Source organism: Arachis hypogaea, chromosome 3 (assembly GCF_003086295.3).
Source record: "Arachis hypogaea cultivar Tifrunner chromosome 3, arahy.Tifrunner.gnm2.J5K5, whole genome shotgun sequence".
In the NCBI taxonomy this organism is placed as follows: Eukaryota; Viridiplantae; Streptophyta; class Magnoliopsida; order Fabales; family Fabaceae; genus Arachis; species Arachis hypogaea.
In genome coordinates, this window is record NC_092038.1 from 3,975,335 (window position 1) to 4,001,331 (window position 25,997).

Below are 25,997 nucleotides of genomic sequence, written 5' to 3' on the forward strand. Positions count from 1 at the left end.
ATTGATAATTGATACGTAGTTTAATAACACATTGAATATTGATTATAATTAATTAATTTTTATAAATTATAATAAATTGTGAGATTTGAATGGCTAATCAAATTAATTAATTGATATAATTAATTAATTATAATTGATTTGCTTTGACGAATTAAATGAAATAGATTTGGAAACACCTCAAGAGCATGCCACATCAGTTCCATTATTAAATACAAAAATTCTATTTTTATATAATAGAATAGAATAGAATAGAATAGATAGATAATAAAGATATTTTCTTAAATTAGTGTAATTATACATTATTCATTAAATATTTATTATAATATTGTAATATAATTATAATAAAAATATTTTTATAAAATAAATTTATTTAGAGAAATATAAATTGGTTATTAATGGCTGGTGCCATTATCATATAATTATCATATTATATTATTATTATCATTATTATTATCAATATAATTAAAATGATCAAAAATATTTTCGATTGATAATTGATAAGTAGTTTAATAATGTATTAAATATTGATTTCATATAACTATAATAAAGATATTTTCTTAAATTAGTATAATTATGTATTATTGCTTAAATGCTAATTATAGTATAATTATAATAAAGATATTTTTATAAAATAAACTTAGAAGAGAAAATAGTGTATTAATTTTGGCGGAAAAATAGATTCACGAGGAATCGACACCTCACTTTCATTAGTTGGAAGAAAACCCAATTTTAGTATATTAAGTATATATATATATATATATATATATAATTACAAACGGTATGAATTTTTAATGCAGATACTAATTGCTACTAATAAAAAAAATTATATAAATAGAAATTATTCAATCAATTTCGTATGACAAAACAATGGTTAACAAAAAGTATGGAATCTTTTTTTGACATACGTATTATGCCATACGTATAAATTATACGGGTTATTTTATAACTTCATATATATATGTATAACAAAGCAGTTTAATATTATATTTTATCTATATTAATTATATGTCAAAATTCTGAAAAAAGAGATAAAAGTGGAGATATATAAATATGTATAATATTATTGTTATATATGAAGCAGTTTTATATTACTATAATTATAGAGACTTACTATAATTATATCAAATTTAATTATGACTGTAAATAAATAAAATAGGAAACAATCAATACTAATTTTTTTCTTTTTATAGTCAAAATTTATTGTAAATATTAAAAATAAAATCACTAATGATTAAAAATTTGAGTAGAAAATAAAACTCCATAAGCTAAATTCAATTTGTTAACTAATTAATTTGATGTCTATATAATATTATTATTATTATTATTATTATTATTATTATTATTATTATTATTATTATTATTATTATATATTTACTAAAACTGTGAATACATATTAATAAAATTATTACATACAAATGAGAATTAGAATTTTACCAATTATATAAATTCAAAATTATTATTATTATTATTGAATAATGATGATAATTCATGTGATAATGAATATTACCTATAAAATATCTAAAATTAAATAATATTCAACAGTAATTATGTAACAATTATAATTCAAAAATTACTGTATATGAAGTCACGTGAATGATTATTATAATTGATATAATAATTGCTATAATTGCTACATATTCTCAATCTTATAGGTTGTATCAATTTAACTATATCAATTATATTCAAATTAGTAGTCAATTATTTTTATGAAAATTCTTGCTATAATCAGGTTATACTTATGAGATTATCTTGTATTAATCGTTATAATTAATTTAATAAAGAAATTTATTAAATATATATGTTATCTATATTAATTATATGCCAATATATATTTGTAAGAATGAGTTTAAAAAAGTGATATATAAATATATATAATATTATTGTTATATAAAAGTTAGATTTAAATAATATATTAAATATTAATTTGATATAATTATAATAAAAATATTTTCTAAAATAATATAATCATACATTATTCATGAGCTAATTATAATGCAATTAAATATATAATAATATTCTATATTATTTATTTACCGTCATGATTTGATTTGATTGTTTTCTAATTTATTTACTTACATAAATGATTAAAATATATAACATAACTATCGTAATTATTATAATTTTATGATATAATTATAATTAACATATTTTATCATAATTAAATATTAATTTAATATAATTATAATGAAAAATTTTTTCTAAAATAATATAATCATATATTATTTATGAGACAATTATAATTCAATTAAAGATATTATTATATCATAATGTCTACTTACTATATTAATATAATATCAAAAGATACATGTTTCATTATTTTTTATAGATAAAATCGGTTTTTATTGGCAACTAAATTGTGCTTAGGACAACGAAAAACTATATATTTAGGTAGAGTTTTTTTTGTCAAATATAATGAAAATACCAATAAAAAAATAAAGAATAAAAATAAACTTAAATAATATACTTGACACCACTTTATTTTATTAATTATTAAATTATTTAAAAATAGTACATCCACGAAAAATAATCATAATATATAAATTGAGTCAATAATTTAAAATTCTCTAATTATAATTTAATCAAATACTAATATTAAAGCCAAAATTACTTAAACAATATTGAATCTATTCTAGTCTTTAGTCACGTATAGTATAAAGTCATTCTCGTAACGACAACCAACTGAAATAATATCGTAAGTATCAACATTTAAAATCGTACAAATTTAAAATTAATAGTACATCAACAGAGTTAAAAACACAACGAAAAGGATGACAAAAGTATTGAGAGTTTGGGACATTTATTTTGCAGCTCACAATAAAAATCTGAGGACACTTGCTGCAATAAGAGCAATTAAAAAAGAAAAGAAAAACAAAATCTGAATTTGAACTAAATTGACCAATTTAGGATGGTGAATCTAATGAGAAATTATGCAACCGAATAATTATAATAATTTGATAAAAAAGGAGGATGAGTAAATTATAAATGTTAGATAATTAAAATTATTGATAAGTAGTTTAATAACGATCTACTTAATTTTAATTATTTTAATTATAAAAATAAATTACAAATGTTAGATAATTAAAATTATTGATAAGTAGTTTAATAATGCATTAATAATTAAAATATCACAACTGATATTATAATTTTAATCGAATAATTAAAATTATAATAATTTACTCATCCTCCTTTAACCACGTTCCATTAGGTTGGTCATAATAGGTGAGTAGATCCAACAATCATTTGGTAAAGTAGAAATTATTGCCCCTTCTTTGAACGCTTACATCCATGTAGTTGGAATCCGAATCAGTGAAGATAACTCGATGAAGTATTTTATAGATGTGATGCATTGTAAACGATTGTGGTAAAAGACAATTGAATTGGAACATTAGACGATAAGAACAACTTAGAGTAACAACAATTAATAAATTATTAAAAGAATAATATAATAGAATGAGTATATGAAAAATATTATAAAAAATTATAAATTGTACCTTAAAAGGATCAACTTCAATAAAAAATGAAGAATACATTCTTATTCTATGAAGTAGTAAAAAAAATACTAAATATAAAATTATGAGCTGACTCTCAAATTTAGATGTATGTACGACAGAAAAACACTATTTATAGACCTTAGTAAAACAAAAATAAATAGGTAAATTAATTACTATTAAGGCAATTTGTTATTATGTACAGTAATTACGCATTATAATTGATAAGTAGTTTAATAGTGCATTAAATATTGATTTGATATAATTATAATGAAGATATGTTCTTAAATTAGTATAATTATATATTATTCATTAAATATTAAATATAATATAATAATATAATTATAATAAATAATTTAGAATAGATAAAAAATTTTATTCGTTTTGAAGGGAAAATAGACTCATGAGAGAGTGACACGTCACCCTTATTAGGTGGGGGAAAACCCAATTTTAGTATATTAAGTAGATATTAAGCTGAAATTTTAATTTTAAAATGACAACTATTTATGGAGGGAGAGGATAACATTATTCATTATTACACGACATATATATTCTAACGACCTTACACCTACCTGAGCTTCGAAAGAATACAATCAATCAATAAATTTAAGCCAAATAATAATTTTTATGTACAGATAAAGATCTTGGTGTCCTTTCTCCATTACTTGTGTTTTTAATGAAATTGAAGTGCTACTCATTAGTCCTTAACTGCTACAAAAGAAGGAACTTAATAGAATAGATGCTACAACCATTAATAATGCTTTTATCTTATATTATAATTTTTTTTTTGTTTTTTTACGGTATTTCTAAATTTAGTAGATTAAGAACGAATTAATTTATTACGAATTTAAATTTTAAGAATTTAATGTTAACTAATAAAATATGACTATTACATATATAAATCTTTTTGATATATAAATTTATATAAATTGACTTAAATTTAACAAAAACAATTCTTAATTTAGAGTGCGTGTAAATACGTGTTTTGTAACTCTTGAATAGTGCGAAACAGTTTTTCTCCCTCAATCAAAATCGCAACATTTAAAATTCAAACAAGGATCAAAATCTCTCAAAATCGTCGCAAAAAGTGAAAGAAGTTGCGAAACTAAATTCGAAAAGAATTATGAGAAAATGAAATAAGAAGATGAAGAAGAATAAGCAGCAGAAGATGAGGAGAAGGAAGAGGAAGGATTTTGAATTATGCAAAACTTATCAGCATACATACATTGAAAATTCTTAGACAATACACTTAAATATCTGTGTTACACCGAAATTTGCTACAAATACAAAAAAATATTTTTTCTAATGCTGAATTTTTTTCTTCTTCTTCTTTTCCTTATTTATTTCTTTCTTTTAGTTGAATAAATGTAAGTTCATCATCTTTCAAGTAATTTGGTAGTATTATATGTCTCTTCTTCTTCTTTGTTTGATTTTTTTGTTTTTATTCTTGTTAAGAGAGTAAAACGAGAAGAAATTTGAGAAGATAAAACAAGAAAAAAAGATGAATAAGAAAAAAAAGATGATGATGATGATAATAATAATGAAAAATAAAAAGAAGAAGCAGCAGAAGATGAAGAGGAAGGAGCAGAAGAGTTTTGAATTATGCATAACTTATCAGTACACATACATCGAAAATTCTTAAACAATACACTTAAATATCTTCGTGTTACACTGAAATTTGCTGCAAATACAGAAAAAATATTTTCTTTAATGCAGAACTCTTACATTACATTCAATTCAAACCATCAACGATGAATAACAATTTCTACAAACAAAAACTAACAACATTATTCACCTACAGAATCATAAACTACTAACGAAAACATTAACTATAATGGAACCACACCTCAGCCACTTGATTGGATTCAAAATAATAATTAACTTCGTTATAGTTCAATTGGCAATTTGAATTTGAATTATTCATTATCTTTAACAACGAGATAACTATTCAAAACTGATTTTAGAGCTTGATTTCAAAAACGTAGAAAACGAACAAAGAGACGCATAAAATGCAGAAATAGAAGAAAATGTAGATCGAAAATGTTGAAAAAATTCGAAAACAGAAACAAAATCCTTTAAAAAAAATAGTTATATATTCGCACGTTGATTAAAAAGTTGGTTAGATAGGGACACATGAGGTGAATTAAGTTAAAAAGGCTTGTATGGACTTATATGAAATAATGACTAGTATGTAAAGAATATTTGTATATACATAAGATAAAATTTGAACTTTCAAGGCTTATAATATATACAACATAATTTCTATTTTGGAAATTTGTAATTAATATTTTTATTTTGGTTCTTAATAATAACTGTATTTTATGTTATTATTTTGAAGTATCTTGTTAAAAAAGATTATGACAATAATTCAAATTTTGTTCCCATAAAACTTTAAAATTAGATAATATTAAACATAAAAACATATTCAAACTAAATCATTCCTAACATATACAATAATCATTCCTAACATATACAATAATATTCAAACAAATATTTTCCTAAATTATATTCAAATCAAACTCAAAAGCTTTTAAATCAAATCACGCACACTTTTGTTTTTTTCTTAATTTTAAATTTTAATTATAAATTCTAAATCGTAAATTATAAATCCCAAATCTTAACCCTTAAACTCTAAAAATAAATTTCAAAAGTAAAAACCAATAATAAACCATTAAAATATAATGTAACAAACTAGAAATCGTACTATTATATCTTGCTACGTACCAGTTTGCACTCCTTTGCCCTCACACGTTCTCTTATTTTTGTGTTTTTTTTTAAATAATTAAGCTACATATATAATTAATTAATAATATTGATATATTAATAATATATATTTTTACGGATGTCAATAGTATTTGATATACCAATAGTATTTTTCTTCTTAATATATCCATTTTTGCAAAGGAATCTTAATTGTAAGGAATAAAAAACCAACAAAAAATTGTAAAAAAAAATATATATTTTATGTTTTTTAATGTATTGAATGTATTAGAAATGTTAATTCTTTAAATTTTTATACTATTATAATAGATTTGATTATTTAGTTAAAAAATATATAAATTAATATGTATAAATATATACAAACACGTAACAAATTTGGTTATTAATTTCTAATAAACATGTAAAAAGATACTTAAAAACTATTTCATTAAGAATAAACTCAAATGATTAGAAAGAATTAATCACTTTATTTATTCCCCACCTTTATTTTCTCTAGAACATGGTGCCTTTCAGATTCAGATAGCACACAAGAAAAGAACTAGCTGGCGAATTGGTTTGGTTTATTGCTAATGATTGATTACCTAATTAGGGATTCTGTGTCGATGAAATTGTTCCACTTCGGAGGAAACAAAGAGAATCATCTACATATAAAATAATGATGAAATTAAACTATTATATTAAGTGGTTGTAATTGCAATTTGGTTTTGGTTTAATTTGATGCAGTGGTTGCAATTATTAGTAGTCACTAGCTATGAAAGAAAGTTAATATAATGGAGGATAAAGTATAAAGTTTAAGCTTCTACGCCACACTCATTACAAGAGAAAAAAGTGATTAATTTAAGTGGAAAAAGGTCAATGTTAGTTAGTTTAAAAGAACAATGAATAAATCCAAATAATTAGCACAAAATCTACAACTTCTTCACCAAAAAAGATTACCATGTAATTATTAGTGATCACATCAATTTTTATTAGTTTTTAACGATGTAAGGACACTGACACACATACGAAATATAATATGACACAGACGGAATACATAAATACAGTACACAAATTTTAAAATTTTATAAAATATGGAGACACGGGCCACATCATATAAATATAAAGTATATTTTAATTAAATTATAATAATATTTTAATATTTTATTGATATTGCACTACAACAAAACAGCACAGTGGCAACAATTTTTTTGGAGGGTTGCGGCGGTTATAACCGCCGTTATAATCGAGTTTCAGCGGTGAACAAAATGCGACCAGATCAACCGTTGGCACAGCAGCGGCGATGGTTTTAAAGAACCGCTGAAATAGCCGCCGCCAGATAGAGTCATTCGGCGAATTGCGGCGGTTTTTAAAATTAAATAATTTTTAACTGTTTTTAATGTAATTTTTTAGTTATATAAAGTATTTAACATATTTTTTGCTTTAATAAATAATAATATATATTATTTCTAAACTCATTTGACAAATACATGTTAATACGTGATGGTATTTAGGTGTGTCTAAATGTATCCGGATAAGATTTTTTATTTTTTATTAAGATACGATTAGACATAGCAAATACACGTATCAGATGAATGTCAATGAGTGTTGTATCCGAAATAGGGGTGAGCACGGGTTGCGGGTACCCGATTACCCGTCCAAACCCGAACCGAACCAATTAAATTGGTTCTGAAACAATGGGTAATCGGGTCCAACCCGAACCAAACCAATGACTATCTCTAATAATTGGTTCGAGTAACGGTTCTAGGGGTGTGGAACCCAAACCAACCCGTAGACCCTACTATATATTAATTAAATAAAAAAATTTAAAATATATATGCCTTTTAATATGTTTGGATTTTAATGTCTTTAGTGATTAATATGTTTGGATTTTAATGTGTTTAGTTTTTAATATATTGATGTTTAACATATTTGGATTATTTCTATTAATATTACACGTTTATTGTACTTACAGAATTTTTAAGATAAAAATTTCTTTTTTATTTTCTTATGAATTTCTGTTTCATCGGATATCTAATTACCCGAATCGAACTAGCATTTTTAATCGGTTTGGTTTGGTTCGGATATACACAAAAAAAATACAAATTCGAACCAAACTGAACCAATTACAATTCAATTGATTCAATTCTAATTTCACCTTAAACCCGAATCAATCTGACCTGTGCTCATCCCTAATTCGAAATGTGTCTGAATTGCGAATACGATAACTCAATAAAGTATTTATACCTCATAGACTAACTCTAAAAAAACTATATATTTTTCTTTAATTTTTCCCTTCTAATATTTTGTTTACCAATTAGTTTATTCAATATAAAACAATAAAATAAATAATAATCAAAACTCAAGCACATGTTTAATTAATTAATGAGCCACCGACACAGAAAGCCAAGCCCCTTCGTTCTCATTTTGAAGCCACCAAATTGTAGACAGTGACGGCATGCATGGGTTCGAAAACTGGATCAATAATCAATCCAAAATTTATGTTAAATAATAAAAAATTAAACGCTGATAAATTAAATTAGAATATTTTGAAAGCAATACTGTTAAATATACTACTTTAAGTAACAATTTAGGTTAGTTTTAAATACATACATTGCAAATATCCATATTGTAGTAATTAATCTGCTGTATATATATATTTCAATAGAACTGAGACTTTATATTGTGCTTCTATCTCCCTCTTCTTATCATCTTTGACTTTAAAAAGATAAAATATAAATAGACAAAAAGATATTTAAAAATGAAACAAATTTTTGATATTATAATATTTGTATACATGTAAATTGTTATTTATTATAAAAATGATTTTTTAAAAGTTAATAAAAAAAATATGATGCTGAAAATATTGTGGTAATTTTGAACAGCCACAAACATTTAAAAATATCTAATACTAGAGATATTGTTACGGTTTTAAACAATTAATAAATATAATTTTTTTTACAGAAATTAGTAATTTAATGACGATTTTAAATCACTGCTACATATATTGTGACAGTTTAAGATAATTACTAAAAATAGAAATAAACTGACATATGAATTAATAAAATTGTCACTAAATATAGCATAAAATTATTTGGACAAATATTATAAATTAGTGGCGATTTTGTAACGGTCACAAATAATTTAGTGACACTCTTACAAATAGTGATCTAAAATTGTCATTATATCCCTTGACGACCCTCAAATCAGTAACAAATTTTAACAGTCACAAAAAAAACTTAACAACGATAAAAATCGTCATTAAGCAATAAAAAAAAAAACCGTTGTAGAAATATTATTTTGTTGTAATATAAAAATGCTAATTAAAATTTAGTTAATATCTACAGAAAGAAGAATGCGTGTGCAGATATGCTTGCCAAGAAGACACAGTTGATTCTACTAGGATTATCGTGCTTCTCCTCTCCCACTGTTTTTTTAGCAACAGCTCTAATGGCAGATGCTCTTGGTATTAAGCATCCTAAGATGATTCCTCACTAGTTTCTTTTTCTATTTTTTGGGTCTTTGACCCCTTTGCAAATAAAAAAAAATTATTGGTAGTAACTTTATTCAATACAAATTGAATACAAAGGTCCATCGATTGGACATTAGTACCATAGTTGTTGCAATCAATTTCAGATTATTGCTTCTATGTTGCAATCAATTTTATAAAAAAATATACATAAATATACATAAGTTTTTAATATATTTATTAAAATAAAATTTATTTTTTTACTAATAATAACTTTAATAATTAATTAAACGATAGCAGTCAAGTCCAATTTAATTCTCAAAAAGAAAAAAAGTTGTTTTTTAACCACTATATATCACTATGTAATAATAATGCTGCCCTACGAAGACCACTAATAATAAATAAAGACGAAGGTGAAAGCGATAGACCTCATTAAAGTATAGGGTGCTTGCTATAGTCTCTATATATAATGGCCTAATTTACTAAAAATAATAAAAAATAATATTTAATTTAAAAATATAAAAATAAATAATTTTTAAATATTGAATACTTACCGTAAAAAATAAGTTCGATTTAAAGACACTAAAAAACTTACTTTAAAGTATATACTATATATACTAATAATTAGGATCAATATGAAAACTAATTTGTTCATAGAAATTAAAGAAATATTTATATAAGAAGATGCGATTATGTTGCCATTTTAGTTTATTAAATGGCTTTAATATTTAGAATAATATTAATGTTGTTTATTATTGTCATGATTCCTTTTTTCTTTCTTTAGTTTTGGTGAACGTTTATCACTCATATAATTAACTGCTTCACTATATATTTTTGTTACAGGAAAAAAAAGCCTCACTATATATTTTATATATATATTGATTTTAATTAGAATTAGAAATAAACACCAAATAAATTAAATAATTTATTCTTAAAATTAAACAAACTTGAGCTACAAAACTCGTAGCTAACACAATAAAATAATATAATACAATAAATCAAATTAAATAATATCTAGCTCAACTTCATGATCAAGAGCTAAAACTATATATAGCTAGCTAGGGTTTCCAAGCTGAAGCCCAAAGAACAGGTTGATCCCTCCATTTCAAGTAAATTCCTTCTACTTTTGATGATGGCAACATCAATGACCACCCTGACCTATTATATCTCTTTAGCAATGCCCTAACATCATCCACAACATCATCACTCAAGCCTATTGGAGTAAAATACTCCCTAATCCTCATAGACCACTCTACTCCTCTCTCCCTTTTATTATGATCACTATCATTATTATTATTATTGCAACCCAAATCACCAAGTATGTTTCTTGAACACTCCCTCTCTAGCATTAACTTTTCATTGCTTATTGTTGGAAAACTCTCCTCTAACATCTCAAAGTAAATCTTGTAAAACCTTAAACACTCTTCAAAGCATTTTACAAAGTCATCATCATCATTTCTTGTGATGCAAGAAACATCACTACCACCACTTTCTTCCTCAACAATTGTCACAATTCTTGGACTAAGAGACTTCAACATTCCAATCACATTACCCCTTTCTCCCTCCTCAACTCTCCTCAATCCCCCAACACAGTTCACAGCAATAAAAGCATCATCATCATCATCATCATCTTCTTCTTCTTCAACTACTATTCCTAACTCTTCTTTTGTTACCTTCCATAAATGTTCCACACCATTTATCATGTTAATCTCAAAGGGCACTCTCATTAGCCTTGCAAACTTCTCCATTCTCTGACAAATTTCATTCATCACTGACCCTTTTAAGCTCTCTTTCACCAACACAATTGTGAGCTTCAATTGAGGAGTTTCAACATGATCACTACTCTTAGTAGCCAAGGATTCCAAGAAAGTAGGCCATTGAGTGCAAAGTGTGCTAGTGTTGTTGCTTATGTCAATTATGTGAAGCTTTTTCTTTTTGTTTTTCTCTCCTCCTGCTTCTAAAAAGGCTTCCAAGATTGCACCATTTGAAGCTACATGTCCAAAAGTTGTCCATGGACTTACCTCTTGAAATTTGAGTATCATTTTTCTTGCTGAATCAAAAGATTGGTTCTTTTCAGATGCTGATTTTAGATTCATGTAGAATCTTTGGCCTGTTTGAGTGGCCTTGCAGAATAGAGCTTGAAGAAAATATGAGGCTAGTTTCTGCTGAGAATCTCCATAAGGGGAAGCTAACTCATTTAGCATCCATAGAAGGTGTTGGATTTTGCTTGAGTCTCTATCATTGATTGCTCTAGCACACTCCCTAAGAAGCTTGGTGGCCCATTTTCCATCACCATCAAAACAAGGATCATCTGAGTTCAAAGAGCTGCTAGTCATCATAGTTCATGAGATTGATTGAGACTATTCAATTGGGTAGTGAATTTCAGGAAATTCTTTTGGAGTTAGCAACTAACTTGAAAAGGCTGCTACAGTAGTATCAGAATGTGTAGTGATTTGATAAGTAGTTTTCTTTGCTATATGATATAGAGTTTGGAAATTATACTATAGGGATCATTATTGTCAAGAGGTGTTGTTGCTATTTGATTTGGATAATAACTTTGCTATATATATAGGAAAATTATGTTTAAGTATTAGTAATAAATAAGTATATTTTTGCCATTTAGCTTATTATCAATCACAAGTATATATCTATGTTGTTGAAGATTATCTAGACAGAGTGATGTATGTGATGATGAAAAGATCAGAGAGAAACACAAATTAAATCTAATATAAAAACCAGATACATACACAAGGTGTGATGACAAGAGTTAATGACAAAGTTCATTGCGGCTAAATAATGTTTCCAAGGACAATTGATGCTCTGAATTGCACGCCCTCCATTGATATTGTGGTGAATAATTCAAGCTATTCATTATAGCATCTCTTCTATAGTATATATTAATTCATTGAACAATATTCCTACCTATATAAACAGAGAAATGTTATCTGCACCATTTTTGCATACACGTATTTTATAAATCTTTCACTTTTAATATTAAGGATTTGTTTGAGTAAGTTTTTTTTTAAAAAAATATTTTTTGAGTTATTTTTTTAAAATTTTTTATAAAAAGTAAAAGTAATTTTATATTTGGATATCTCATATAAAAATATTTTTTTATCTATCAATTATATTTGGGTATAACAATATAAAAGTATTTTTTAGTTTATTTATTATATAAAAAAAATCTTTAAAAAAATATAATACTAGTTTGGATTGACTTTTTTAGTGGAATAATATTTTTTTTAAAATACTTTTATTCAATTTAAAACTTATTTAAATACGTCTTTTAAAAAAATATTTTTATTAAAAAAACAAATTATTTTTTTTAAACTAGCAATACTTTGCTTTTAACAAAAGTAAAAGCAAAAACATTTTTAATACTTAAAAGTTCTTTTTAAAAAGTCTATTTAAATGTAAAATAATTTTTGTCGGTTAAAAAAAGACTTTTTTAAAAAGATGAAAAAAATATACTTTTTTCAAAAGTCAATACAAATTGATTCATAAATTGTAGCTTCTCAATTTTTTTTATTTTTTAAATATTTTTATTTTTACTACTAAAAATTTACTAAATATACTAAAAAAGATTTTTTTATTGAAAAAAAAATCTTTTTCTATTAACTTAATGACATTCAAATGAAAGGAAAGTTTGTATTTTATGTCTTAAAAAAAGATGTACATAAAAAGTGGTGCAAATATTATTTTTCATATGAATATAGCTTGCTAGGTTTGGTTGTTTAATAGAGGAAATATGTGTGGTATGGTAATGGAAATCTAGAATATCTAGCTAGAGTTGGATAACAAAAGGAAACCATCATTTCTTGGAATGATGTGTTTAAATTAATCTATCACACAGTTTTCCTTGGAAGCATCACAATCAACATAATTCATAAGTCAATGGATATCATGCCAAATTGCCAATCAGATCATTCTAAAAGAAAACATGCATAACAAACAACAGCATATTTCTAAGTGAATGCAAACAAATACGAGACGTTGATAAAATAAGAACATAATGTTTGTGTTAAGCATGGCAGAACATACATACATGATATAATATTATTACCAAACTTTGAGTAGCATTTGTGTTTGTATATCGGATTTTTTTTTCTTTCTTTTTTTCTGCATTAATAATTGTATTATCTCTCAGAGTCTCAAATATTATTTTCCCTTGAGGAATCAGTGATAAAATGTGAATATAAATGTAACCTATATTCTCATAAATAATTACATATATGCCAGCAGAGGTTGACAACTTGACCTTGGTTAATTATATCATCCCAAGAAGGATCACAAGCAGAATTATAATATATAATGAAAAATGTTATAATAAAGTGTGTGTGGATTTTGATACAATTACATGGACTCATTTAATAAAGTAAATAATATAATGCAATTTGACAAAAATGCAACTTATCTATGAATCTTGATAGAAATTAATTTTCTTAACCTGATATTATTGTTTGAGGATTCTCATATTACACATCTGAAATTTTTGGGGTAAGAATCTTGTAAAAAAATCTATCACCCCTTAAGTCTACCATTTCCAAAAGAATAAAGAAAACTCAATTTCTCTATGTACAAGTCTCTGCACCTCATTCCTATACAGTTTTCTTGAGAAGCTGTGTGACACCTACTGATCTATAAGGTCAAATTGGACATTTTATGGCTTTGCAAGACAATCCAATATGGTTGACTTTGACTTGTCTTGCAAAGTACTAAATATCCAATTTGTTCTTCAGTTAATGTTTGTTAATTCTAAACAATGTTTGATTAATGATCTTGATTAGTGAGGGTTAATTAGTAAAAATGTGTTACATGTAATGAACCATCTTAAGCTAAGGTTGATGACTATGCTCATGATAATTAGCTTTCATAGTCCATAACACAACCAAAAGCACCATGGTTGCTGCAAGAGACACCATTGCTGCCCAAGTCACCTTACTAAATCTCTTCAAAGGTTTGCAGTGTTTTTGAAGCACTTGAGAGAATGCATCTTTCACTAATTGGCATCCTAACAAGCTTTCAATGCTAGGATACACATCCAATAGATTCTGAACTGAACTTGTGTATTCCTTAATCACCTCATATTCACTTCCTGGTATGAACTTTTCTTTGCCACAGATTGCATCTTCATCACCAAAACAAGTATAAGGCCTCAATACCTTTTGTCAATGAAGTTTATGTTGTTAGTATAAAGCAAAGTCATGTAATTAACCAAGTAGATATTTCTTGAGTTAAACTCCAAAGTGGTACTTGAGACTGGTCGCCTGCACTAAAATAGTCCTTGAGATTCCAGTTACACCAATTACATTCTTGAGATTGGCAAAAATGTACCATGTTAGTCCATAACGGGTGATAAATCACTTGATGGAAAAAGACTAAGAAACTAACATGGTGCACTTTTATCAATTTCAGGTACATAATTATGCATGGGTCTCAGGGACTATCTTAGTACACACAGTGGAGGGCCACTTTAGGGTTTAACTTTCATCCACAAATATCTGTCTCTTTCAAACTTTGGTACATTCATATAATTTGATATATATGAATGCTAATTCCAAATTGTATCCAAATATACTAATTTTTAGAGTAACAGATATTATGTTATGGAAAGAATATAATTCTGTTATTATCTGTGGCACACCTCAGGGATATCTCCTATTTTAGTAGAATTAGGTGAGCAGTTCCATGGCTGATATAAAAAATCAGGTGGTGCTGAAAAAGGATTGCATATATTTGGTAGATTTGGTAAGAGTGCTCCCTGATATTTTGATAGGCCTCCATTCACCTGCAGATGTACCAAAAAAAGTAAATAATAATATTATGTTCTACCATTTTTTGGTTCATTGCATGAGATATGAAAATAATCTTTTTGCTCATAATACAAAGAAGAGATTGGTGTATAAGATTATGCAAAATATAGTTTACCTCATTGACAAGGTTGTAGATTCCTGAACTAAACTCAGATACAATTGGTTTTGCTGAGAGCAATTCATCACAGGGTATCATGGAACTTAAGCTGTTGTTGTAGGGATTTTCTTGAAAATTGTATAGAGCATTGCATGTATCATCAGAAAATCTGAAAAATAGTTTAAATTAATAGCTATTGAGAAAGAAACTGAAAAAAAAATTGAATTATAAACTAAAGAATTTTGTTTTACTTTTCTAAGAAGAAGTAAACTCCAAAGAGTATCCAGCATATCACTGTCAGCAACCAGCACAGCACAACAAATCTGTGAAAATTATTGAGAAAGCAACAAAGAAATCATGGATGATGAGAAATTTTAGCTTTATATATGTATAGGCAAATTCACAAACATCTAAGGTGCAAGGAAAATACAATTTGGCTTACTAACAGGTAAAGTGCCTTCCAAACTCTTAGTACTCCAAAAACTGCTCTACAGAAAATTCCAACATTTTTATGAGATTCATGTCTAGTTAATGCAGAAGAATTCCTTCAACTATTAGTATGAAATCTAAGATTCATAGATAATAGTATGAAATCAACTATTATTATTTACCAAATAAAGCATACCTGACATGGATATTACAAAAACCAAGTTCAAGCTTACAGTCACAATGCTAAAAATAAACCTGAAATATGCAATTCACTATTCATTATTCATTTTTTCATGTTAAAGAAAGATAGACACAAATTTCTTATTTTGATACAAAATATTATATTCTATTGGTCATTTTAGTCCTGTTATTATAAATCCGCTGACATGTCAAGACGAAATAATGCGTATGACATTAGTAGAATTGTAATGACAAGACTAAAATACTATTTTTAAAATGTCAGAGACTAGAATAAATCATGCTCAGAGAGTCGATAAGTAAGTGCATAAAACACTACTTACAATGCTTTTAAAGCCATGTTGATGATGTGCCTATTCTTGGCAGCTTCTTGTGTGATATTTTGAGCAGCAGTGTCAAATCTCTGAGATGTGGTGTTAAGCTTTGAAGCAATATCAGCATCCACCAATTCAGTTGGGATGCCTTTCAATGCTCCTGTTATATTGAATATAATACCTGATGCCTTATCTGCTGTATTGATTACAACATTAACTGAACTACTTGCATGACAACGGAATTTTGCACTTCCAGCAAGAACTAACCCACTTGCAGCCCTACAATAACAAGAATCATACACATACATCACTTTGAATTTGTAAGATGTGATACTAATAGTTAGAGATATAATTATTCATGCAATTTTTACATCAGTTTTGACTTTTGTAAAAAATCGTTTTATGACATAGTATCAGAAATTTTATTACTCAAAAATTAGGTCTAGAATTTGACTTTTGTTAGACCCGGAAAAATTTTACACCAATTCAAAAAAAAGAAACTCTTAGTTAAAAGAGCGCCACAGAAATATAACCATTAATGTCCCTCCTTTCATCAATTTAAGACTTTTAAAAAAATACTAAAAAGTAGAAACACTAAAACACTAAAAATATATAAGTTTTTAATTAATAGATATATTCTTACATAGCTATTATGAGTAGCAATATGGCCAGAGGAATTGGTAAAAGATCACAACCCTTGTTTCCACCAAAACTTTGGCAGCAACAATTTATTATTAGGAAGAAAAGTCCACATAGAATTCCACACAAAAGCCATAGCACCCCAACTGCATATCCATATACTCCTGTGAAAACAACTGACTACAAACATTAAGAATCCAATTAATTAAGTTAATATATAACAAAACTGATTTGTTAATAAGGAATGAAGATATTAGACATCAGTTAAAGAAGCAAAGAGAGACTTACACTCCAATAATGCTTGTTGGTGATGTTAAAGCCTCCTCTATATTTTTTGAAGTTATCATATGGGTCCACTCTTACAGTGTTGTCTTTAGGTCTAATTGGTTCTGACACATTACCTGCATAAAATTTTCATATCATAGATCAATCATAAAGCAAGATGAATATTAACATACTGGATGAAATCACAATAGGCTTAAATTCTATTAGGGTGTTTGAAATATAATGAAATTGAAATTTATTTTATTTTAAAATCAATTTCTTTGTTCGAAATGAATAAAAATTAAAAATTGACTTATTACATTTGTAACATTAAACTAACCCTAATTTTTTTTTTGCAGAATTTGATTGGAATTAAAATGATTTAATATGTTAAAAATATAAAAAAAAATATTTTTATCCTTTAAGTATTTTTTAAGGGTGTGTCCATTTAGTTGTCTTTATTTCTTTTTATATTTTATTTTGTAATAAGTTTTACCATAAGTGTTGAGTTCTTTCTCTTTGTAAAACAACATTATTCATTTGAAATGTAATATTTCATTTTCATTTCAATTTATTTTAAATAAAATTAAATTAATTCAAATGATGAATAATTTGTGAGTTGGCATGATATGTTATCGGAATTGGATCTTCTAAATTTTGAATTTTATTTTAGAAGATAAAGTATGACCATTTATTTTATAGGTGAGACAGAGAGAAAATATGAGAGAAAAACCATTCAAGTGTGAGAGATCACACTTTATGTTCTAAAGTGAAAATTCAAAATTTAGAGGATCCAAATTTTATCTTACCTGGTGGAGAATCAGGAGGAGGGGAGACAACTTGTGTTGTAATTTCTGGAGAAATCAAAACTACAATCACAATAGTATATGCTAGGCCATTGTTAAAGATGGCCATGTCTTTAACCTGAAAAAACAAAGGTAATTATTAATCAATACTCATATATATGTTATGGTTATTAAAAGTTGCATGCCACTTTTATATGCTAGGCTAATCAAATTCTCAATGCATGCAAGATCAACAATTTTATTTTTGCATGCATGGCGTATTAATAATGCAATAAATGGTTAAAAAAATAAGCCTACTTTTGAAAAAATGAATTCATTATTACCTGCTAAAATGATAGACGATGGAGGGGAATGGAAACTCTTCCCATCAAAGAAATCCATATTTACATTCATATATATCTAAAACAATTAAAATCGGTGTATAATTTCCCATATATATGACCATTATTTTATTCTATTCCCTTATATGTTGATGATGATGATGATGATCACTTGTTCTCTCCTTCAAAGATTGGTAATAATTTTGAACTTGATCCATGGCTTCTTTTACCGAGGTTGCATGATGATGAGTTTCATCGCTGAAAGCAACTACGTCAATAGCTACAAGTTTGGCCAAATTATTGCATGGTCATAGTAAAATGTTTTACCCAAAAAAAATGGTAGAGTTTAATATATTATCACCACTCATTTCTTTTTAAAAAGAAAAATAAAATAAAACAACTAACATAAAGATTCAAACACGTGGTGATACATTTGATATGAATGCTATATAATGATGATCATCATCATGTGTTTCTAGAACGTTAAATTTTTTGTTGACTCTTCAATTGAATCATTAATGTGTAATCTCAAGTATGTGTAATATCATTATATCGTTTAATTATATTGCTTTTCCATTAATTTAACACGGAATACATGCATGAACATATCAATATGAAAATTTGGAATCCATCGTATTTAAGGTGTATTTAGAAATTGATTATTATATTTTTCCTAGTTAATATAAAGTTGGATGTACGGTGTTTAATGTGTTTGACTGTTTGGCATTTTTCATTAGGTGTTTTTCTGGTCCGTAAATTAATTGCTAATTAACACATACATACACTAACAGATTTCACATCTATTATATATTACTAATTTTACAATTAAAATGTATCATGTATTACTTTTTCATTACAATTAAAATCAAAAATTTTTCTTTAAAATTAAAAAATTTTTTCCTTCTCTTACTAATTTTACAATTAAAATATATCACATGTCACTCTCTTATTATAATTGAAATTAAATTTTTTTTCAAAATTAAAGAATTCTTCCAACTTCTCTACTAATTCTACAACAAAAATGTGTCATATGTCACTCCCTAATTACAATTGAAATCAAATCCTTCTCTCCAAAATTAAGGAGTTCTCCCCTCCTCCCTCTTCCTTTTTTTATCTCTCTCATTCCTTCAACCACTCTATCTTTTTATATATTATTATCAATAACTAATTACGAATTTAACAACCAAAATATGTAACATGACATTCTTTAATTGCAATAAAATTAAAATTAAAATATTGAAATTGAAATTGAAATATACCTATATTATGTATCATATATCATATATCATATATTACTATCTAATTTAATAACCATATGTATCACATGACACTCTCTTATTAAAATTAAGAGAAAATATTTTTCTCCAAAATTAATAAACTCCCTTCCTAAATTCTCTCATCTACCTCTCTCTATTTTTCTATTTCTCTCTACCATGTTCACTCTATATATAATTTATATTTTATATTAGTAATTTGACAAATTAAAATATGTCATCCGATATTTTTTTCTTCCAAAATTAACAAACTATTACTCTCATTCTTCATCTTTATCTTTCTCTCCCTTTTTTTCTCATTCTCTATTTTTTCTACCTTTCTGTTCTATAGAAAATAAAATTAACAAAATAATATAATTTAAATAAAAAATATTATTATTATTAATTACATACGTATTTTTTAGTTTTTTATTTAATTTTAAATTTTTACTGCTTATCTTTTTAATCTATATTTTTATTTCTCTTCTTTCAAATATTTATTACATATAATTTGGAGAGAATACTAATATTATAATTAAAAGTTAGAATAAAGATTCAATTGTTAAAAAATAATCTTGAGTTAATTTTATAACTATTAATATAATTTTTTTATACTAATATCAAATTATATTTTTATATACATAGAGAAAAAAATATTATTTTTAAATAACAAGTATAAAAATTAATTGTTTATATTCGTGCAACATACTTAACACCTAATTAAATGTGAAAATATACACGTTAAATTGTTTCAAATTTTAGATAATAAATATTAAAATTAATTATTAATAAAAAATAAACTTTTTCATATAAAAATAATAACTAAAAATTTTATTATTTGATTTTTTATCTACAGAAATATTAGTCTTTTTAGTCAAAAACTTTTGTTAATTTATGACTTTTTTGTAAAAATAATTTAATTTTATAAATCTTGTGTCATATATAATTTATACTGTCAAAATAAAATAGACTATAATTTATATTTCTATAATATTATTACGAATAAAATACTAATTCTTTACTAATTAGTTGCTTAAGAAGTTGAATCAGAAGCAAAGATGGACACACATATATGAAGCGGTACAGCAAGCATTAAGCATGTAATGTAGAGTATTGCAATGGTTGAAGGTAAGTAAAAAAATGAAAAAACCTACACCATATAATTGGTGCATTGTTAGGTAGACAATACCTACAAAAACATCTATGATATATGCGATCCAAGGCATCAACACTTGAAATGTATAATTGGTGCATTGTTAGAGTAAGTCAGATAAACTTATCAATGTTTATTAAAGTACTTTTTATCGACAATTAGGGTTGAAATGAGACGAGTTAAATTAAATTTAAGTTTAGTTTACAAAAATTAAATTTAACTCATAATTTGACTCATTAATAATTGAGTCTATTTAAGTTTCTCATAAAAAACTCATAAATTGTTTTTGTTTATAAATCAGTTCAAATAATATAAATATAATCTATAGTTTTATAAAAATAAATTATAACATTTATAAAAAAAAATTATCAATTATATATGTTATTTATCTATTAATTATAATTTATATCATCCATCATAATTATATGTAAAAATCATATGTATATGTAAAATTATATATTTTTATTATAAATTAAAAGTATACATTCATATTATAATATTAATATAAATAATTATAATAACCAATATACAATGAGTTAGCTCACAAGTCAATAAATTAAATTTATCTAAATTTAAGATTCACTCATTTAAAATATGAGCTCAAATTCCGACTCAAGTTAGGTTTATAACCTAATGAGCTTAATTTATTAAGCTATTAATGAGTCGAGTTTTAACGACTCGCTCTGAGTCCTATTAACAATGTCTAACCAAGAATTAGACCTAACTTCAGTCACCCCTAAATTAGCAGAACTAGTTTGATAAATGAGCAAAGTTCAATACTCAATGGCGATAGAGACAGTTATATATATTTTAATCTTTTAATGATTTAACTCTGCTAAAGTGCATGGCAAATCCTCATAAGATAACTATCCCCATACACCTTATTCTGGAAATTACATTAACACTATAACAAAATGAAATCCGTTTCTTGAAACATCGAGGTATATGGCGGCGGTTGGGGGTTGGATAACTTTTCCATCTCATCTAACGCAAGCAACTTAGGAAGGGGTGGCATTAGGCTCATTGGGTCTGGTGTTTCATTCAAACTGCAATGAAAAACAAAAGCAGAACAGAAAAGTTTATTAGTAACATTGCTGTTAAAAGCGTAGTCAAAATGCTGTTTATAACTTACTCTTTCATAATTTTATTGAAGTTCTCTCTCACTTGGTAGAAAATTTCAATATTCTTCCCATGCTGTAAACAAATTTGAAAAGAACAGAAAAAATTAAAATAAAAGATTATATGTTAATTTTGCAGCCAACAAAAATGATGAACTAATCAACTAGAAAACTAAGTCTCATAAATAAAATTACATTAGAGTATACATAAACATTGATATAAACATTAGTCCTTTTTATCCATAGGATTCAGACACCTTAGGTTGTTCAACAAGTTACAAACACCCTTGACTCACCATACGAGAAGCAAGATTTTTTGAAATTTGGTTGAAGGCCTGTGCATTTTGCTCCATGAGTGTGCCTATTAGACCTCCAATTGCTGAAAAAAACACACAGCAAAGTTCAGAGGAGGTTCTTTATGCTTGAACTCTAAAGCAAGGAAATGCAGATACACAACATTTCTAGAGGTAAATAAAATGAAAAATGATATGGAAACTGACCTTTGTAAGGCATTCCTGGCACTGATGAGGCAACATCGGATCCAGCAGCAGCAAGACGAGAAGAATGGCCTGAAACTTTCTCCTGCAAAAGAAACAAAAAAGAGAGAAACTTGAGTTTCCACTGCTACAAAATAAATTTATGAAAGTATATTCTGTTTACTTCCTTTTTGTCACACTATTTCTTGGTAATTCTATTACTCAACATGTAAAGTTTTCCCTTATTTAACACAGTGTCTCCACTAAAACCAAAACTAAAGAGAGCTAGAGCTATATAACCAAACAAAAAAAGGTAAAATGAAATAGAAGATTGACTGATACAATACCTTTCTATTTCTACTTTTCTTGGTCAACTTAAGATCATCCTTCCTCCTCTTGCTATTTTGAATGTTTTTTTCTTTCTGTAAAATACAAACCAAGCATGTCACCATAGAACTGGCTCTTAAAAAAAGCATTTATCTTCAATTAAATTTAAATCAAACCAGCAAAAAGTAATTCTAAAGCGATCTCATGAAATTCTCATGCCTTCTATAACAATCTTTGATTAAAAAAGAGGATCATCATCATCAAAATTGTCAACACTGAACATAATTTCTTGGGATTCACATCACAATCACATAAACCATTGACAGAAAAAAAAAAGAGTAGATAGCTTACTTCCTTCATCCACCGAACTCGAAGCGCCACATCCCTAACTGTCTTATCTTGCAGCTGTTGTGCTATGGTCGCATAGACTGTTACGTTAGAACCAACACCAGCATACCTACAACAAAATAAATGAATTTGACATAAGCTCAAAATCCAATTCAAACTTGGAGGCTACAAAAGATGATAATTAAGATGTTAACACGCATTATATTAAGCAATTTAGTCAAACATATCGAATCGTCATCACATGAAACAACAATATTCATCTTAAGCAACCAAAATAAGTTTAAACACAACTTCGTACCCAACGCTTGAATCCCAAATTGCATATAAATTAGGAAATCACTCTAAACATAGATACGTATATTAATTATCATACCAAAAACAAAACAACCATAGATATATATGATCAATAAAGGGTAGCATAATCACTCACCTAGCAAGTCCATCTTCAAGAATAGCTTGTTCTTCAAGGTTCCATTCAACTGCTACAGCAGGAATGTGCCTCAGAGTTTGCTCTATGGCCGAAGCAGTAGAATTCCCGCCATAGCTGCATGAGGAAGATGGTGATGGAACAACATGGTTCCAAGCACTCAAGTGCGAGAAGGAGGAGGAAGAAGGAGGATAGGTAGCCATTGAAACGAAACGCACCCTTTTCTTAGAAGATTCCAAGAATGAATCTTTAGAGGCCAACCTTGTGAATGGAATCAAAGGGTATAGGAATCCACAGTTGGTTCCCGCCAACTGTCGCCAAAAGCAGTGAAAAAAACAGAGAAACAGCAAAGAAAAGAAAGAAAGGAAAGTGAACCGAATATGGAAGGCGGAGAAGTGGTTGAGAGAAGAGAGGGATTGGGATTGGGATTGGAGACAAAGTGAATCAGAATCAGAATCTGAGAGCTTGGTAATGGTGGGAGAAGCAGAGTGCTAAAACTTGTTATAACACAGAATTTGAAATTTAGTCAAATATTCTAAATGTTTTTCCTTTAAAAAGTTAATATATTCCTTTTGAAATTAATAATTTTATTCTATTATTTATTCCATTGTTATGCTCTCTTTAATCTTTATCCTGTTATTAGTGTTTTATCTACGTGCAAGGTATAGAAGAAATCTGGATAGAATAAATTCAATGCGTAAAATTATTCAATCTAATAAAAAGAGTTTAAAATTTATTGACTCATTATATCAAAAGATTTTAAGGATTTAATTGAGATTCTGATTTATGATGGATGAAAGATTTGAATTTTATTTGGCACATTGATTATTTGTCCTTAAATGATTAAGGACTAATTATTTAACAATGTATATTTTTATGATATTACGCTTTACAAATGATATTATACAATCACTTAATATATTCACTAACATACATCTTAAATCCTTAAAAAAAACTCTTATAAATTATTACCTGTTCTACCGTTTTTATCTTTTTTTTAGATAGATTTTATGAAGATCCTTATTCATATACATAATGATATTAAAGAGAAGGAATCAAAGAATGAATTAATGAGAATGAGAATAAAATTAAAAATGAAGAGACCAACTTTTGACAGTAAAAAACTAAAAATCAAAGAGGTTGCAAAAATTTTAAATTTTCAAAATTTTATCTTATCATTAAAATTCATATATAGGTATATTTTATGTAAAATTTATAGTTAAAAATTATTAAATAATAATTTAATTAAATTTATTAAATTATCTAATAATTTTTAAATATCAACTTCACATAAAAATTATTATATATAAATTTTTACCACATTAAAAATAGATACTTTTTATTTGCAACTAATTTCCCATGGTTTGTATTTAATTTTAGTACACCATTCCACGGCAAAAAAAAATGTTGATATAAATGGCAGTATAGAACTATAGAAGGAATAATATAACTTTTCATCAGATTGTATCACCTCTGCAATTTTGAAAAAATGATTCTAAAATTGTTTTTTCATTTATTTACTATATATACACAATATTATACTATGGCCTTTGATTTGAACAAAATACTTACAAATGACTGGTCATGAACACAGTCATACTTCACAGGTAGCAAAACAAAATCTAAATTTTGGATACCGAAATTTTTAGCAAAACAACCATGTCAATTAGTCATTATACTGTATCACGTAGTACTGGTTGTGCCACATCAACTTTTCGGTTGTTGATTGAAATTGAACGACATGTGTCCAAGGTTCAATTTAGAAGTTTAAATTATTACAATTAGAATTTCAAGAATCAAATTGATATATTGCAGAAATTTTGAAAATTATTTTAAAGATTTAGTTCCTAAATTTTTCAGCAGTTGCTATTACATCTTTAGCAGCAACTGTTGTCACTGCAGCCAAAGCTTCACGCTCCTCTTCTTCCATGGTAGCCTGAACTCTCTCAAGAAACTTGTCATCCTCTTCAGGAAGAAATGCCCTGCATAATTTATAAAGAATCAAGGTCGCATCAAGTATGAAAAAAACTGAATGTTACAGTGTATATGGGGTAAAACACATGCATAAACCAAACACAGAATAATATAATGTGAAAGTTCCAAATCAAATAACGTTACTACGTATATGTCTTCGTTCATAAATCATTGAATTTGAATTAACCATTAAATCGAATTAGGTAGCTTCAATTTATGTTATCATGCGTTTGGAATGATAATTCAGATCAATTGGATTCTATTTATTTGAATGACACAATTTATATAAATAGATGCTTATCAATTCGATTTACGGTTGGATTTTGTTTTTTTCTTTTTTTTCTTTTTGAGTTTTTATTATTATAAATTTTTAGTATTTACTGTACT

The 25,997-nt window shown here is 26.3% G+C and overlaps 3 protein-coding genes across 3 annotated transcripts; all 3 read right to left on the reverse strand.

Moving 5' to 3' along the window:
• Positions 1-10,712: 10,712 nt before the first annotated feature.
• Positions 10,713-12,119, reverse strand: LOC112769310 (protein SHORT-ROOT-like). Its single transcript, XM_025813788.3, has one exon. It carries the CDS (start codon positions 11,991-11,993, stop codon positions 10,713-10,715), a length of 1,281 nt encoding a protein of 426 aa, XP_025669573.3. The 5' UTR covers positions 11,994-12,119.
• Positions 12,120-14,187: 2,068 nt separating this feature from the next.
• On the reverse strand, positions 14,188-15,727 carry LOC112769145 (uncharacterized). The gene is made up of 3 exons (XM_025813582.3): positions 15,583-15,727; positions 15,299-15,442; positions 14,188-14,816 (listed from the first exon to the last, which is right to left on the reverse strand). Exons 1-3 carry the CDS (start codon positions 15,661-15,663, stop codon positions 14,490-14,492), a joined length of 552 nt encoding a protein of 183 aa, XP_025669367.2. The 5' UTR covers positions 15,664-15,727; the 3' UTR covers positions 14,188-14,489.
• A 5,749-nt stretch (positions 15,728-21,476) lies between these two features.
• Positions 21,477-24,006, reverse strand: LOC112769317 (uncharacterized). The gene is made up of 7 exons (XM_025813797.3): positions 23,640-24,006; positions 23,213-23,318; positions 22,882-22,956; positions 22,559-22,640; positions 22,355-22,437; positions 22,073-22,134; positions 21,477-21,986 (listed from the first exon to the last, which is right to left on the reverse strand). Exons 1-7 carry the CDS (start codon positions 23,837-23,839, stop codon positions 21,845-21,847), a joined length of 750 nt encoding a protein of 249 aa, XP_025669582.1. The 5' UTR covers positions 23,840-24,006; the 3' UTR covers positions 21,477-21,844.
• Between the last annotated feature and the right edge of the window lie 1,991 nt (positions 24,007-25,997).

Excerpts from the sequence above, each read along its gene's own strand:
- LOC112769317 (XM_025813797.3), bottom strand. The coding sequence starts at position 23,839 with ATGGCTACCTATCCTCCTTCTTCCTCCTCCTTCTCGCACTTGAGTGCT. Across the intron at positions 23,319-23,639 it reads CTTGAAGATGGACTTGCTAG|GTATGCTGGTGTTGGTTCTA; the intron begins GTGAGTGATTAT and ends ATTTTGTTGTAG. Across the intron at positions 22,438-22,558 it reads GCCAGGAATGCCTTACAAAG|CAATTGGAGGTCTAATAGGC; the intron begins GTCAGTTTCCAT and ends TGTTTTTTTCAG.
- LOC112769145 (XM_025813582.3), bottom strand. The coding sequence starts at position 15,663 with ATGATACCCTGTGATGAATTGCTCTCAGCAAAACCAATTGTATCTGAG. Across the intron at positions 15,443-15,582 it reads TCTACAACCTTGTCAATGAG|GTGAATGGAGGCCTATCAAA; the intron begins GTAAACTATATT and ends GTACATCTGCAG. Across the intron at positions 14,817-15,298 it reads AAATAGGAGATATCCCTGAG|GTATTGAGGCCTTATACTTG; the intron begins GTGTGCCACAGA and ends CATTGACAAAAG.
- LOC112769310 (XM_025813788.3), bottom strand. The coding sequence starts at position 11,993 with ATGATGACTAGCAGCTCTTTGAACTCAGATGATCCTTGTTTTGATGGT.